The following is a 17603-nucleotide window of genomic DNA, read 5'->3' on the forward strand; positions in this document are numbered from 1 at the left end:
TTTCCAAAAAGGTAATTTTTAGCAGTTTCAATTCTTTCCTCCCCTCCAAAACTTCAGCACATGTGAAAGTGTAAATATATAAAATCTTTTGGGCATTCTTTTACGGTACCAGTCAGACCACAGATGGTGAATTTATAAGGATCTCAATGTATTTGTTCTAACAATCACTTAGCTGGCAATTCTAAAGGGCCTTCAATGGCCATCTTTTCTAGGGAAAACACTGGTCAAAGTAATTCTAAGTTACTATAGTGATTTCTATTCAAAATTTCAAGTGAAATCAAAGTGCCATTGACAGCACTTGTAATACTTTTCCATGATGAGGTTTTGCCTTTCCCCTTTTTGGCTTTTGGAGTAGCCTGTCCAAGAGCTTCATTCAGGCGAGTCAGTAAAGCGCTATTTCCCAATGATCCTTAACTTACATTTCAAGAATATGGACCATGCTGAGGGCTTGGTCACATTATCATTTGGCTATGGCTTCCAACCACTGGAATTCTCTATTGCATCTACTTCTGGTTGACCGTTAAGAGGCAAATATTCACTTGGCTAAAGCCCCCATAGGGTCCCACGCTGGCAAAACAATTGGTTCCTGCTCCATCACCGCCAGGATGTCTTCTGGTACGTGCTTCTTGTCCACCACCACTTCATACACGTACTCAGAAAACCAGTCATCAGTCATAATCAGGTAACCTGGAGATGAAAACAGCTCATTACAAGAGAACCACCACCACCAGAGTGAAGCAGTCACAGATACAAGTTTCACTTGTGTATGATGTGTTAAACAGGACTAGTCAGATATGGTATCTCTCAAGGCAAAGAAATTAACCTTCAGGCTAACCAGATGTACTTCATGTGCACTGAAAGACCGGGCAAAAAGCCTGCCAGGAAAAACAAGACCCAGAATGTTCATCATTTACGTTCCCTCTGCTAGAACAGGCATTGAGAATATTCAAGTGAATTGCAATGCCTTAAAACAAAGGCATTTAAGGCAGTTAAGTCCTTGGCTTTAGATGTTTCCAGGGTTTTGTTAAGAAAAGGGAAATTTTCTAGGTGAATATCCAACCATCTGTGGCTTAAGAAAACTTTACTGGTTTAGTTCTTGCAGTAAGAGGAGGCCATCTGCTCCCCTCAAACATAAACCTCCTAAATCACACTTTGGCTGAACTAAATCTTAATTTTTTTCTCCTTAATATAGTACTGACAATTTCAGTGAAGAGCCTTTGAAATGGGGGGAAAAATAGTCACTTTGAGAGTATGACATGCTTTAGCAGAAAGCTGCTATTGGAAACAAACTGTTCAAGGTGAACTGAAAATAAAGAGAGGCTGGGAGAAAGAAAGCATTTAGAAGACAGATGAGCAGGCTTTATGTAATAAAGTTCCTCATGTCCTTATACAGTATCATCCCACAATCAAATGAAACAAGAAAATGTCTAAAGAATATGGACAATAAATGCATCTATCTACAGCATCTTGTTTCTAAAGCAAGAGATCAGATAATTCCCATAAATTAAAAACCCTATCAACTATAATCCGAGCTAGGAACCATTTTGGAAACACTGCCAAAGGGAGCTGCCCTGATTATTCTCTCTTCAGGATATGAGTTCTTGGGACACACAAAAACCTCTCACTCCCAAGAGCCAACAAGTAATTGCACCCTGAGAGGATAATGAACTCTGCTGCTGACATCCTGTATCTCAAAGCTTGACAGTGCTGATTAGGATCACAGTGTCTGAACAAGGAGGAAGCGTGAAGCAGAACTTCAGAACATGCAAATAAGTAAGGACACTGTTTGAGAAGGCCTGAGCCCAGTGTCACAATGAAAGCCATTATCAATTTCTTCATTAAAAGCAGACATACATACTTTACATGCAGTATGTATAAACACCTAAGGCAGCCTGAGCCCTGCATTGCAGCCAGGTAATGGGCAGAAGTGAAAAGAACCAGGAAAGTTTACTGCACTTCTAGGCAGGGTACCCAGTGGAGTTTCACCTCAGGAAATTGATCTATTGCCTCTACTCAACCCAGTTGTAGGTTAAGGCCAGAATACTGAAAAGAACTTGGAACAGCAGCACCTTGTAACAGAACACAGCACCTGCCTACGAAGTGTACTCCTCTGTGTACCAGGCTGGTCCACATTCTCTAGCTTACCCAAAGGAAAAGCATTTTAAACTGCCCAGCTGATGGCCAGGGAGAGCTCAGCTGAGGATCAATGGCCTGCAAATTATTCCATAACTTGGGATCTGGGCACCTGAAAAGAAAGCCCTTGAAAGTTCCCAGAGGACTACTACAAGCCGCTTTGTGCTTGTGCTGCAATTCCTCTGTTGGAGAACAAACTAACAGTGTCTTTCTGTCATAGTGTACTTATGGGATGATATATACACACATATACAAATACAGCCACTAAATGTCTACAGTTAAATCCTTTATGTATTTATTTATGTATGTATTTATGTAACAGCTAGTGCAAGAGATGAAAAAAAGTCAAAAGGGAGCTGACTTCTAGCTGGAGATGTATCACAAGAAAGTTCTTTTCATGCCAAAACAAGCAGATGGACCCCTATCAGCTGGATGTGATAAGGTGACCTAGGCTTCCTCTTGTGCTTGGTTTCAAAAAGAGATATCCGTTGGGATAAGCAGGGTTCAAAGCTAGGTAATAATGTCCTGTGTCAGAACAAAAGAGTACACAGGATAATTGCATCTGCCTGCATGGCTGACAGAGTGCCAGTGAAACACAGAAAGCAAGCGTTTGACTGGGCAGTGACTTTTTTACCTCAAAAAACAAGTGATGTTGTCAGCAGCTGTGTTCGTTCCTTGAGGAAAACCAGACAGGATTCCAAGAAACACTTTTTCAACAGATCTGAATGTAATTACTAAGTATTTAGGAGAGGCAATCAATGCTCAGCTGCTCCCAGGGCTTCCCTGTCTCTGAGACAAGCACTGCTACTACAAGCACTCAGTTCTGCGCACTGTGAAGTGTGAGCATGTAACTGACTTCATCCCACGATACCCAAACCAGGAGCCACAGGCTCTCCCGGCCTGCACCAACCAAGCCTGGGGAAGCAGGTGGTATCCGGCACCTTGGGCTGTACTGGGAGCAAAGCAAGAGGGACCCCATGTGAAAAACACAGTTCCACTTCCTACCAACGCCAAGTCATTTGTTTGCTTGGTTTTTAATGACTCAAAGCCCAGTCTCTGGTGGTTTGTTGCGGGCTGTGCCCTTTGTCATTGTGTCCAAGAAATAACAGAGTTGGGGCTTACTCGTATCCCCCACACCCAACTGGGCCTCAGCTGGGATGTGCCAAGTTTAACATCATTCTTGGCCTCTTTACTGATGTGGATTCTGGTTTTCTGCACTGGACTTTTCCAAACACAGCTGCCCAATTCCTTAACAAGGCAGATAAGATTAAAAATAAATCACTGCCAGAGAGATTCTGTGGCATAGCAAGAGAGCTAGGACAGAGCACAAATCCTCACCTCCTGCACCAGTTAGTACTGGACACTGAAGAGTGAAAAAGCAGGAGAAAGGGGAGGAAACTCTACCAAGTTACCTCTCCTAACATCCAAAAATGAGCTCTGAAGGATAGTACAGCTGCCTTTAGCTCCACAGTGGGTTGTTTGGTCATGCCCAAGAAAGTCACTCAGGGATTCACCTCCCTGACAAAAATAACTCTGAAACAGAGTCAAGCTTCCTAATTCTGATGGGATTTTCTCTCAAGGCACTTTTCCATGCAACTCCCTAACCAAAGCAAAACATAAGCAGTGAGCAAGACTTTCCAGAGACCGTGGTGTCTCTACCAGCACAGAATAGATAAGTGACAGTGACTAACCCAGAGTTCACACAGATGCCATGCACACAATACATGCACACTAAGTACAGGCAGGGTCCTATTAGATCTCAAAGGAACAACCAGCTCCTCTTAAGAATGAGTTCTTTTAGAGCCATTTAAAAGGTGAATCTCTATTTGGAAAAGAGAATGTCTAAGAAGGATAAACTGTTAGTGAAAACCAAGCAGCAAATTAAGCTTACAAAGCTGGCAAACAAGTTCAGAGTAATCCTAAAAGACGACTAGAGAACAGGGTTAGCTTAGTGTTATTTCTAACTTGAAGCCTGAGGCACTGCACTATTCACTTCTAGTTGCTGTAACTTTCATCTTTTGTTTTTGATTACATGCTTGAAGTGAAGAAAGCCAAAAATGCAAACATGGCTCCCCCCCCTCCCCCGCCCAGCCTCTTCAGCTCCATCACAGCATTCCCTGGTGCTCCAGCCCAGGAACACCAGCACAGAACTGCTGCTGTTCAGTCACAGCTCCACAGGTACAACTCCTGCAAGCAGTGCCAGGCTTCAGCCCACTGCACTGTTTGGGAATATCAGCCAGTATCCTGAAACGGAGCCAATCTTTCTCCAGGTCTAGTAAAGAACAACTCAACCTTGGCCAAGGAGCATGTATTGGTAGCGCAGCCAAAGCTCTGACACACCTGTGAACTCCAGAACATTTGGAGTACAAACCTAAGTCCACACTGAGTGGTTGTAAAGCAAGCCGAGTAAGGCACTTCCTTCTTGGAAGCATTCCACTATCACTAGCAACATCAAACATCACAAACTGATTATCTGGAGTGTCTCAAAGTGTTTGACAGTAAGAGCACATCTAAGCAGCCATTTTTATGTTTTATATTCTCTGTTATACAATAAAGGTCCTTAGTTAGCTTTGGAGACAAGAAAAGTTTTGATGCTACTTTTTACTACTTGGCTTCTCTACTTAATCCAACATTCCAAAGTACATTTTACTACTGTCACACTGATGAGCCTTGAAGGCTGCACATCAACATAGTTTCATTGTTTGGTCAAGACTGAAGATTGTTATTGGAATACTTTGCTGTGAATGCACACAGCTAACTCAGAACAGACACTATTGCAGCACCAAGGGGCCAGAGCATCAATTAAGACACTGTTGCAAGAATATCTTACATTTCAGTTAGCTGTTTGCAAGGTATCCAAAGCTTATGAACAAGACCACTTCCTAAACCAGAGGTTTCCAAAAACAGTCTATTCCCAGAAGAAAACCCAGACATCCTGGGAAATTTCAGCCATACCAAATCTTGTAAGCACAACATTTGGAATTAATGTGCAGCAGAAAAATGTGGTCAGCAATGACTATTGTGCTGTGCCCTGGGACACACTGGAGTCTGTCACGGCATGCTCATCAGTGAGCCTGAGCCAGGCCCGAGCCCGCATCCGGCCTGCCCTGATAGAGGATGACTAAAATCATGGAGTTTCCCTCCACTCCACTTTTCCCAAGTGCTCTGCCAAGGCCTGACTGCAGTTATAATGAAGTATTTATTGTTATAAATCCTTTATTATATTCTACCAGTATCTTCCCATACATGATAAGTTTAGTTATTGGACTGTCAAACACTATAAAGACAATACATGGCCTGTATCATTAAACTGTATCCAGAGTTCCAGTTCTAGCCTCCAGCATGGGAGCCTGTTAACTGTGTCCCCTTCCCCTGGGGACCAAATGCCCTGTCTGCCAAGAACTGTCAGCATCAGCCACTTACGGCCACCTCCCAAACCCACAATTGCCTCTCCAGTTGAACTTGCAGCCACAGTGTCAGGTTTATCCAGTGACACTTCCTGCTTCTCCAATGTTTACATTCAATTTACTCAGTTACAGATCACATCTAAGTGAGGAATGTTTGTCTTCCAGGAATACAGTGCCATAAGTCAGTGATCTGCATGTGTTTGCAGGCTTGTTTCATGCATGTCCTGGTGAAGGACACACAGCACATCCTCCTTCCTCCTCCATATTCCCAAACACCAAGTTCAGCTTTCTGCTCCCATGATTATAAATTACCTTTATTACCACGGTCTTCACCCCAAGAGTTTTCCACTCTCCATTTTTCAAATGCATCTTCTTGCCCATCCTGTGACAAAACAAGGTGATGGCTATTCAGTAGTGAAGGACCACACGAGTTTGTAGCAGCCAACCCTTCCAAGTCTAAATCCAGCACCAGCAACCCACAGAGCTCCACTCCCAAAAGGCATCAATAACTTTCAGACAATATTCATAATGGTTGGAGAAATGCTATTTCCTAAAATACTTGTCTACCTGCTTACAGGAGGAAATGTGGTCTAGAAGAGGCCCTGCAAGAAGTACTTATTTTCACCAGAAAATTTAACTAAATTTGATTTTGGACTTAACTAACTGACAGAATTTAAGCAGCCTTCCCTATGACCTCTCATGGGGCCTTCTGAAATGCAGAACGCAACTTGCTTGAACTAGGAATCAGAGGAAAGGAACAAGGACAACAAAGCATCTCTAATAATTTATAACAGTAACAGTAAGAGCAAATACAAACACTTCAAGATGTAGCTGAAGGACACAGCTCCAAGTCTGCTGCTCTGAAAGACAGACAAGGCTTCTAATGAGCATGGAGTGCAGGAGTTCATGTTCAGGAGTGTGCAGTATTCCAGCCTGCACTGGGTATACCTGAAGTGTGGTTCAAATCTACCAAGTACAGAAAAGCACCAAAAACAGCTTCATAGGCTCGCTGTGCCAAGTGAACTGCTGCTTCTTTCAAGCAGCCTCCCACAAGGCAACAGCAGGTCCCTTGAGGAACCAAAGAATAGTTATTCTTTTGCTACAAAAATAGTTTTCTAATACAAAAAGCTAACCTGCAAAGCACCCCATAAATCCCTTTTTATTATTCAGTGGAATATTACTATTGCTTTTATTCTCACTTGAAAAAAGAGGACAGTCCTTCAAATGTGACACAAGAGTCACCAGACAAGGGATAAGCCAGCTCTTGATGCCATCAGACACATTTATGTACATCAAGTTGAACCAAGAGATGCATTTAATCCACATCAATTTTATGTTGTAAAATTGTAATAGGATTTTTTAAATCTTCAAAGCTTTTTTATAAAGCAGGTAAATCCAAGGTATTACATTTTATAACTCAGTTTATCAGAGTTCCTTTAGATTAAGGTTTAATAGAAGACAACATGTTCAAATAAAAAGTAGAAATAACCTGGTCCATTTTGAATGTGGAAACGCCTCGAAATGCTGAACTTGTTTTAGGATTATTTCTTTTAAACTATCTTTGGTTTTAGAGATACCATCCTTATTGATCTGATACACATCCGTCTCTTTAAGAAATCAGGTCACAGTTTATGCAACTATACATTTAGGCATGTAAAAGAATGAATTTAAAAATACAGACCCTAGACTATAGCTGCAATGAAACACAGCCACAAACTGGCTACAATCAGTACAAACAGACAGGCTTCAGTTGTGAACAGATAATAGGTTTTAAATGCTAGAAAAGTATCATTCTAAATGTCTAACGGAAAACCAATGACTTTAAAGATGCGTTCATGCAATCTGACACACAAGCTAGAAATGTTAAGAGCTCAGAATGCAGAACAGTAGAAATAATACACTGAGTTGTAAAAAGTAACTCAGAAGTTCTGACTCAGCATTCCCATCTCCGTTCCTCAAACTCCAGAGCTCAAACAAACTTTCAGTTCTGTGCAAGCTGTTGCTTCTCAAGCCAAGGTCATGTTGGACAGGAAAAGATCACTTCAAAGAAACTTTACTAATGACAGCTTCTGGAAATAAATGGAAAACTACACTGCAGATAACCCCGAGTTGTAAGATTTCACATGGTTCTTTTTACTCCACATGTGCTTTGTTATACTGCCAGGAGCCGATTTAGTTGAGGATTCATCTCAGCCTACTGTCTGCCACAGGGCTATTTTGGACACCATTTTCCTTCCCTAATTATGAGTAGGTCAGGGAGGTCAGATGCCAGAGTTGCAGGAGGTTTAGACCATTGCAAAGTGCCTCCTACTGGCATTTTAACAGGAGGAGCTTCATGCTGTAAAAAAAGACTAACTCATGCAGTGGGACATGGCACGAAACACTTGATGTGATGCTTCATTTCCTGCTCCGCAAGATACATCAAGAATCTGTATTTAAAAATCAGTTAACATAGGTTTTCTGGTTTGTTAAAAATAGAAGCTGACCTTCTTTTCCCTTTCTCCAATAAAGGTTTGTGGGCAGAAGGAAAAAAGTCCTGGACTTGCCACAAATTCTTCCCTCCTTGTTAAATATGTTCTGAACACTCAAACACCACAGGGAGAACAGACAACCCAGGGTTGCTGTGGCACACATGAACACCGTGAATGAGCCCAGAACGCAAACAAGCTTCCAGAACAGTCAGATACATCCATGAAAGTGTCAGAACTTGAGGAGGGAGCCTCACCTTCTCAGTGACAGCCGTCAGCACCATGGCATGGGTCATCATGGATTCCCCAAAGATTAACCGTTCTGCTTTGTTCAAGTTCTTGACGGAGACACCAAACACCAGCTCATGATTGTATCTATTGGGAAGGCACATAAGCAGTATCAAAAAGGGTGCAGGGAGGGTTCTCACTAGTAGTACACCAGGAAATCAGTAAACTATGTCCCAGGAGCCAGTGCACAGGCATAAAAGTTCAACTATTTTTAGTGTCAGAATAAATGCAAAACCTGACCTCTTTAGGAGTTTCTGTCAGCAAGTATGAAACAATTCAAATGAGTATGAATATTTAACAACCACTTGTGCACTTTAAAGGATTCAGAGTTTAGCTAACAAGTGAAAAAACATTCTGTTGCTGCTGAATTACTTAAATATACTCTTGGGGGGTATACAATACAAATTTGTACAAATTAGTTTCTTAAGCAGCTTAAGGACTGTTTATGTCCTAACCAAGTATCCCAAATGCTACTCCATTTCAATTGTCTACTTACATATTCAAGTCATTGATTCCCAGCTTGCTATAGAAGTGCTTTGCAACATCACAGCCAAACCACACAGCCTACAAATAGAAAGCAGAGTCACATGTGGGCCATATCCCAGCCAGTTTAACATCACAAGGGCTGCCCCGAGCCATCCACAAGGAGAAAAACAAACCAACCTCGCCATCCTTAATGGATGCTGCAGCTAGTTTCTTCAGGACATCCACAGGCTGGTTGTTGTAGAGTGTTTTCCTCCCTCCTGCCATGTTGCCCAGGTACTCCACTGTGTACAGCCTGTTGTATGGATTCTGAGGCCGAGGATCATTCACTAGACAAATCTGCCAAAACCCAAGATGTCACAAATCAGGGTGCAACTTAACTAAAGCCTTTGAGAAGTGAATCTAGCTGGATTTCAGAGGGTTGCTTTGCTCCCAGCTGTCTGTGCCATCAGCAAACAAGCCACTTGACTGAAATACCAGGGGTTTTAAGGTTTTATTTGGTTTTGTTATTAGTTCACCTCCTAACTGGCATAGCAGCTCTGCATGTTATTCCTGCTCTCTGATAGCTGTCTCGTGGCAGTTTATGACTGATTAGATCATTACACATCTCATCATTACAAAACCATCATGGAAGTGCAATATAAGATCAGAGCTAATTGGTGGGTAGAGCACTAACAGGAGAATGAGGAGAATAAACATCTTTAACTTGTGGGTGTAGCACCCAACACATATGGCTTACAGGGGTGGACAGTACACTTGCAACAGTGGAAATAGGTGGCTTGGCAGCAAAGAAACATCTTGGGAAGCTTGGAAAGCCTTTCTGCATTCCCACCTTGTCCTCCATGTTGAAGTAAGGCTTCACATGCTCATTGTAGAACTGCACCGGTGTCATGGGGCCATACTTGTGGTAGTTCTTCTCCTTATCCCGGAACTCCCAGCAGAAAGTCTCCGGAGGGTTGCCCAGGCAAGTACTCACTATTCTGAATACCTGCCCAGAGAAGCAAAGAGCTGTGAACCTGCTGAAACATGCAGCAATGCCTCTCCTACCCCAGCAATGCCACTGAGGAATGGATTTCTCCATGTCAGAACCAACTGGAGAAACGGGATCTTAGCAGCAACCTCTGAAGAAGATGAATAAACACATACACATGAATTACTTGCATTCAGGTCTGGAAATCTAAGTGTTTCAACAGTCCAAAAGGAAAACTGAAAGGCCACAGGAAATAAACCAGAATCTCTCTCTATTCTCACACTCCAAGTTCTCAGGCAAAACAGAAGCTCAAGGTTGAACACAAATTCCAGGTTTGCAACAGCCAAAGCCAAGGCCAATACACTGCCCAGTCTCATGCCAGCAATTCATAATTCTGAAGCTCCTTCAACAAGATACTTTCCCAGTGCAAAAGAAACTTTATCAGACTGGTCCTAGAAAGGCTTAAGCATTCAGCATCACTTATTCCACCAGGTGGTTTGCCCCATGCAAAGACAAACCAGTCCTTCTACCATGCATATAGCAAAGCAATCCACCCCAGTGTTTCCCCTGTACTAATCTCTTTGTTCATGTAATGATCATTTGGATTTCAAGCATGGACTTCTGCTTCTTTTCAAAAGCCTAGAATAATCTTCCCATCCTTTTTAATATGTTTGACAATGTCTCTGTTTAGGGTTGAGCTGGCAGGTTATTTAATTTCATCCAAGATCCCTGCCTGCCGACTGTGACATCCTTCACAGATGGCAGCTTTCTGTTGCTTCTTAGCACACAAAGTTGACCAGATTTCAAGTCATCAGCATCCCTATAAATCAGAATATGAAGCTGTACTTAATCTCTCCTGTACTTTCTCACAGGGCTTATCACAAAATGTGTTAACTCGTAGGCAGTGTAACCAGATGACTGTCTCTAAAGATATTTAGCAGGACCTGCCACAGGTACTCTGGGGACAGACAATTCAATCATATTGAAACAGGTCTGAATCTGTTTTACTTCAGCTGACACTGGTCTGCTCCAGCTCTGTCCATGTCCTGAGTCTTCCCCTTGCAAGAAACCAACAGGTTATTTTAAATAAGAGAAGCGGGAGTCAAATCCCAACTGCACCTTCTGCACTAGGGCCCAGGCACTGGTTTGTGGCAGCTTTCCTAGGCTGTCTTCACACCTTCCTCTCACTTACTTTTCATAGGAGAGGACACAAAATACCTTTCCCAGAGCTGACTTACTACCCAGAGCTAGTTGAACTGTTCTATAGGGATCTTAAGGCTCCTTAAGAATTAGCTGTGTGCTGATGGCAAAAGGAGCATAGTTCTCCTGCTAAATAACTCTATTTGGCTGTGCACAAAATACAAATAAAGGTGTTCATGCTCCAAGCAGTTTAAGAAAATAAGCCAAGAGATTAATTATGGGTTGAAACAAAGGTGTGGGCTTCATGTTTTCACTGGAAGAACTCTCACATTTATCTCTCAATAAATATGTTAAAGAGCAAATGTAAATCCCTAAACTACTATAAATATTTAACTTTGCACAGACTGCTTTACAAAAAGCAGCATTTGCTGTGGATACACCCACGTTACCTCAGCTAACCCCAAGTGGTGAGAGATGAGGTTATGAAAACAAAATAAGCAAGAAAAAAATATGCCTAAAAGGAGAGCAAAACACAAGCAGGCTCCAGCCAGAGGAAGGAAAGTGATGGAGACAGAAGTCTCAGGGGCAGTGGAGCCTGGGAATGGCCTCCCTCAGTTGTTTTGCCACCACACCCAGCACAGCCCATCTCAGGATCTCACAAGCTTCCTCAATCAATAAATAAGCAGACTCTTAAACTAAAAGGTGACTTATATCACTGCAATGACAACTAGAACCAAGATAAGGCAAAGATATAGTGGTTTGTGCTGAAATCCCAAATGAACAAGGAAGGGAAAAGGAGGATACTCCTGATAAGGAAGAGTCTACAAAGGAGAACAACAAAGGAAGAAAAAGTCAATCACATGCACTGCACTGATTTCAGCTGCTGACCTGCTGTGCACTGGCTTGATAAGAAGAATGTTTATACAGTTCTGGAGTGAATATTTAATCTTGTGTGCCAGTATGACTGCCCCATTTTAGTCAGAGCACTGCCTCCCTGCATGAGCAAACCAAGATTGGCTGTGCAAGTAAGCCTGCACAGAACAAACCCAAGCTCTGTTTTGCCACATACAAAACCAGATGCAATACCACTTGTATACATATAAACACATGAAACAAGTGATCACAAAACTCTCAAACTAAGTGTTTTAAAGTATACAAGAGAGGTGCAATTGCACATTTCAACTACAAAGTGGATTTATTTTCAGTCAACAGAAGTTGCAAACCACTTGCAGGAGAAAACACTGTGTTAACCTCAGCAAACTAAACACAACCTTTTTACAGAACAAACTGCAATCAGTTAATAAGCCTTTAATGGCAGTTCCAGGATCCCTCCCTCACTGGAGGGCAAGATGCTCTTAACAAGTGAAGAGCCACTGTGCAGTGAACTGCATGTCACTGCCCTAAAAATGAACATCTCCAGGAAGCTCTTGATGTCTGCTGTAAAATCCTCCAAGGACTTTTGGACACACACTGGATGTAAATCATGTTAATTCACTTATGAATTAAGTACTGTTTGGCAACACACTGGGGTAGTCTCAAAGCACTGAGTTACTGTTCATCTGAAGGCATAAGAAGTTTCTTAAGAGTCTTCATTTCAGTAATGTAACCCAAGGCACACAACTCAGGTTTTTGTTTTGGGGTTTTTTTTTTTTTTTTAATCTAACCGTAAAATTAGGTAAAATCAGGTTTTTACATAAAGTGCAAAGGCAAACTTCTAAAAACCAACTCAACACATTAATCAATACTTGTGTATTAGTGGAACTATCTGAAGCTTTGTACAAATAGACCAAGGTAGGCTCAGCCTAACACTAATGTTTACTGGGGTGAAGAAAAACTAACATACATAACCAAACCATTTGATTTCTTGAGTCCTCTAATGACAGACATTAAACCCACTCTGCACTGAACAAGTGCAACAGATCCTTCTTTTTAAAATGCACTGTGTCAAACTAAACCAGCCTGAACATTTAAAATTACTTTTGACTATTTAAGAATCAAGTATGAGGACTACTGAATGAGAAAGTGATGTGTGTCACTCATTCAGTGTGAGGCAGCCACTACCCACATACTGTGTACTACAGACTTGCCAATCGATTTGATTTGGAGTTAATTCACAGAGCCGGGAACAGACGCTGCAATTCCTTCCTTTGCTGCCCCCCAGTATCGGTCCACAGCTGGACTCAGGCTTGTGTTCAGCTTACACAGAACTCCCTTTCATTGTTCTTTTCTGCTCTCTTGTGGGGGATTTATGCAACAACACTTGTGCAGCAAGATTCTACATTCAAAGCCAGCAGAAAACAATTTTCAATGTCTTTCCTACTCCTTATAAAAGCTTGATAGCCCACTATTTTGCTCTCCAAAGATACAAAATGCTGCTCTCCCATGGGAAAGGGCATATGTGTCCAAAATGTCATAGTCTGGGATTCTATAAATTCAAGATATTTGTCTGGAAGTATTAGAAAAACTCTGAGATAAACAAGAAGCCACTGTAAAAACCCACACCCCCAAGCACTCTGCCACACAAAACACTGCTAGTTAGGTGAACAAAAGGCACTTGGTTTGAATAATCCATTAGCTGCAGAACAAGAGTAAGAAATCTCATCCATCCTAGCCCGGTGTTCCACAAGATTCACGTTACACAAGTGTATTTACCTCTTCTATCATCGTGTCCATTGCAGCACAAAGCTCTCCTTTCATTGTTCCACTTTCCACCATATTTCTTAGCCGCAAACAGTATTCTCTCATCTGTTTCAAGAGAGTCGTTTTATTATAAGGATATGAAAGGTGCCACCTATTACGTTTTTGGGACTTCCTATCTGGTTGTTTCAAGTACTATTTTACTCTTCATGCTTTCCAAATTAAAAGAAAAACCCTCCCGGAAGCCTTTGTCAGATACTGATTCTTTTAAAAAGATTTAAATGATTTAAAAGATCACAAAAAATAATCTGAAATAAATAGTTTCAACTCAATTACTATTTTCCAACCACTGATTTGAAGCTTGCAGCCATCAGATCTTCTTAAAGCTGGATTTCTCAGTTCCATAACTGATGCTGCAATATCCACACACATCACCTCTGACTCAGAACGGACTGTCTCTATTCTGTAAAATTTATGTTGCAATTCTAATGCATAATTGATCTCTTGGTTGATAAAAGGAGTGAAGCATTTCCCCACTGCTGCAGAACTGTAGCAAGAGCAGCACACGCTTCCCATTACTGTCACCATCCATAAGGCCAGGAACAGTGAGCAGGGCTCCCTCAAGACCAGCTGGTTTGCCATGTTCAAGACTAGAATAACATTAACACCATTCATTATGTCTCAGCTTTTCAGCATATATTTTACATTTTTTATGTGGATTTCTGCAGGCACTTTTCCCTGAGCATGTAGCATATAAGATGGGGAAAAATTAACCACAGCTCACAGGAAAAAAAAGCTTTAATTGCCTTTTTATCTAGGTACCTACTCTAGCATCTTCCCAGATTCATTTCTGCAGTTCAAGAAGCAAGCTGATACATTCCTTCAGACAAAGCTGCTCTTTCTAACTGAAAGCTGATTTTTAAGATTCAGTGTTTTGAAAATATACTTTTTTTTTTCATCTTTCCCATCAAATTTGGCAGTATTCTCTAGAAACCTTGACATACTGGTAGATGAAATACTAAGGGGACAGGAAAAAAAAATCACCCAGGCACCAAGTGCCAGTTTTGCATTAACAGACTTAATCAGCCACACATCAGGAATTAACTTCTGAGAAATGTGAGGCTTAGGAACAATTGCTACTAAGCCCATGTAGGGTACTTTGAAGCTACTGAAGCCCAGCAGTGGACATCTGCCATAAACACACCTTCCTGCTCCATGTTCTGAGATTAACAGACTCTGCTGAGACTTCAGGCTGCTTTTTGAATAGAAGTAAGTGAAGTTGCTGAGATGCACTTAATGCTTTAGTCAAGAAAAAGAAAGGAAGGTGGCTAGAACACTTGGAGCAGGTTCAGCCTCATCCCTTCCCCTTAACATCAATTTTACCTTATGATTCAAGATCTCATTCATCCTTCTAGTGGCCTCTGTGGTATGAGACTCCGGGAAGTTTTTCTTGGGGACAACACCATACTTTTCTAAATGAAAGTAATAAAACTACAGATTAACCATCATCTAATTCCACACAGTAGATGCTCATGCTTCTGCCTATACCCATGAAAAAACTAAACATACTTGGGTTTTGTGCAGAGATTACAAGGGAAAGTCTCTTATTTAAAGGTTATGAGTATTCAAAGTTTACGTTTTAATTTGTGACTGAATGTTGACCTCTGATCTGTATTCCATGGGGTCCCCAGAAGTGGAATTCCTGAACTGCTCAGTATAATCTAATTTATAACTTTGAGGTGTTGAATTAAGTTGTGCTCTTTAAGAAGCTCTTCTCACCAGAAAAAAAAATTAATTGAGAATTAAACCTCTGAATTACCTTCAAGAACTGGGCCTCTTACAAATTATTCCATGTACTTTATTTAAGGTTGAGTGACTGACTTCCCAGCCTCTTTTCCACCTCAACATTTATAAGACACCAGCAGCAGCTCAACTATTTCCTACATTATGGCACCAGTCAAATATTACACAGTGTAATAAGGTTCAGGGTGTAACAGCAGCATCCAAAACCTCCTCTGCCCTGATTAAATATTTGTAACAAGTGGATGGGAAAAAAAGTAACCTCCAGGCTTCAAAGAAGCAAATTCCTTTTGTGATTCTAAACTTATATTATTGGCTTGTTGATTTACAAAGTGTCGCATTGTTTCATAACACAAAAGCAAACCCTAGTGTAATTTAGACACAGAGAAGTATCTCCTTCATCTGTGTATGAAGGATCTCACTTCAGCTGGATCTTCGTAAGACCAGCACTGCCACATTCCACATCATTTCCCTCACTGATCTTTCCATCACCTATCTTCAAGCTTCAGCCCTAAGTAGCTTTGCTCCTGCCTTGCAGACACACCCAACTCTAGCAATGGGTTTTTTCCTTACCATATACGTGGATATAAATAATCAATGTTGAGTTGATGACTGAAGTAAAGGGGATTGAATATTTTTACTGAACAGAAAGTCTGGGATGTCTAATTACTTCTGGTGATCTGAGCTTCTGTTATCCCCAGCAATATGCAAGAGTTAAGATCCCACACAAGATTTAAGCCTAGTATTTATGAACTGACATGAAAAAGGTCTTTGATTAAAAAAGGTAGTGACTAATGGCATCATGCTCCTTAGCAAACCCCCAGGTCTCAAACTAAATTATTTCTTCTATCTCACTCCTCAGTTCTCAAACCAGCATGCCATTTCAAGAAGGGACCAATGCTCTTACCAATAATGTTAACCAACATATCCCACTGTCCCCCATCATTCGTGGGGTTGGCGAGCAGGAACTGCACCAGTCTGCCTTCCACAGGCTCGTTCTGCTGAGCTGTTTCCACAAAGGCATTTAAAAAGTAGTAACAACGTTCCACCTGAAATGGACAGGAAAAAATACTCTTAAGTCTGACATATCGTGCATTCCTTAATTCCCGAGTATTCAGTTCTTCAGAAGTCCTAACTGACATCCTTATTTTCCATCTAACATTCCAGGACTTATCCTTTAAACGTCTTTCTGTTACAGAACAAACATTTAGGAGTTAGCACAGAGCTTGAGGGTAGGGGAACAGGAAATGCAAGACTTGAGTTATGCCATGAAACATGGCCCAAACCAGTCCTAGAATTTCTCCATTTCCTTTAGGGGGAAAAAAGCTGACATAGCTCAGAGAGCAGAGCACAGGGTGTCAGAGAAGCTGTGGCTGCCCCATCCCTGGCAGTGTTCAAGGCCAGGTTGGACACAGGGGCTTGGAGCAACCTGCTCTAGTGGAAGCTTTAAGGTCCCTTCCAACCCAAACCATTCCAGGATTCTATGATTAATAACTTGACAGCTTTCTTCTCAGGCCGGAAATCCCACTTTGCTTAACCAGTCTTTAAAATACTGATTTAAGTAACTTTTGACAGTTGTTCTCATGATTTCCACCTGTATTGTTAAGATAGTCCATTTCTAAAAGAAATCCTGTCCCCAGACTAACACCCAATTGGCACAAGCTGTCCTAGCATAACCTGCAACCTGTGCTACTGTACCTTATCCCAGAAAAAGAGATAGGACTGGCTGAATTCAAACTCTTCAATGTTGTATTTCTTCATGAAAGGAAGACGCATTGCGTTGAGACACGAGAAAATCCAACACCTCCCTGAGAGATCAAAGGCACAAGGATTAAACTGGAATGTCTGCACTCAAGAGCTATGTAACGTTTTTGTTTTAAACACAAGATTCATGACACAGCTTTGCCTCAAGGCTTTGGCCAGGATAGTAAAATACCAAATAGCTTGTAGGGAGTTCAGAGACCTTTTACTGCAAACTCAGTAAAAATCAACCGATTTTATCTTGCACTACGCAGAATGGAACAGAGGCAAACGCTGGGAGTCTAAAGACTGTTACTAACCCAAGAGGATGCTGCAGGGCTCCAAAGCCCGATGAAGTGATGTCAGAGGAAGCCACCACTCACCCCCCAACCCCCCCCAGCCACTGAGAGCGCACCCCGCTCCCCAATGACACCATCCCCTCCCGGAGCCCCTTACCGGAGTTCTTCTGGTTGGTGACGGGCTTGCCCTCGGCGGGCACGGCGTGCTGGAAGACCTGCACCGTGTCCTGCACCACCT

The 17603-nt window shown here is 41.8% G+C and overlaps 1 protein-coding gene across 1 annotated transcript; it reads right to left on the reverse strand.

The window, feature by feature from the left end:
- Positions 1-308: 308 nt before the first annotated feature.
- On the reverse strand, positions 309-17598 carry BLMH (bleomycin hydrolase; the record flags this gene model as incomplete). Its single annotated transcript, XM_010010059.1, has 11 exons — positions 309-687; positions 5853-5922; positions 8266-8383; positions 8793-8860; positions 8960-9118; positions 9612-9767; positions 13542-13634; positions 14910-14998; positions 16234-16375; positions 17025-17134; positions 17523-17598. Coding segments are annotated over 11 exons (1233 nt in total), but the record flags the coding sequence as incomplete, so codon positions are not given.
- Between the last annotated feature and the right edge of the window lie 5 nt (positions 17599-17603).

This window comes from Nestor notabilis, unplaced genomic scaffold, assembly GCF_000696875.1.
Source record: "Nestor notabilis isolate BGI_N333 unplaced genomic scaffold, ASM69687v1 scaffold22252, whole genome shotgun sequence".
Classification (NCBI taxonomy): Eukaryota; Metazoa; Chordata; class Aves; order Psittaciformes; family Psittacidae; genus Nestor; species Nestor notabilis.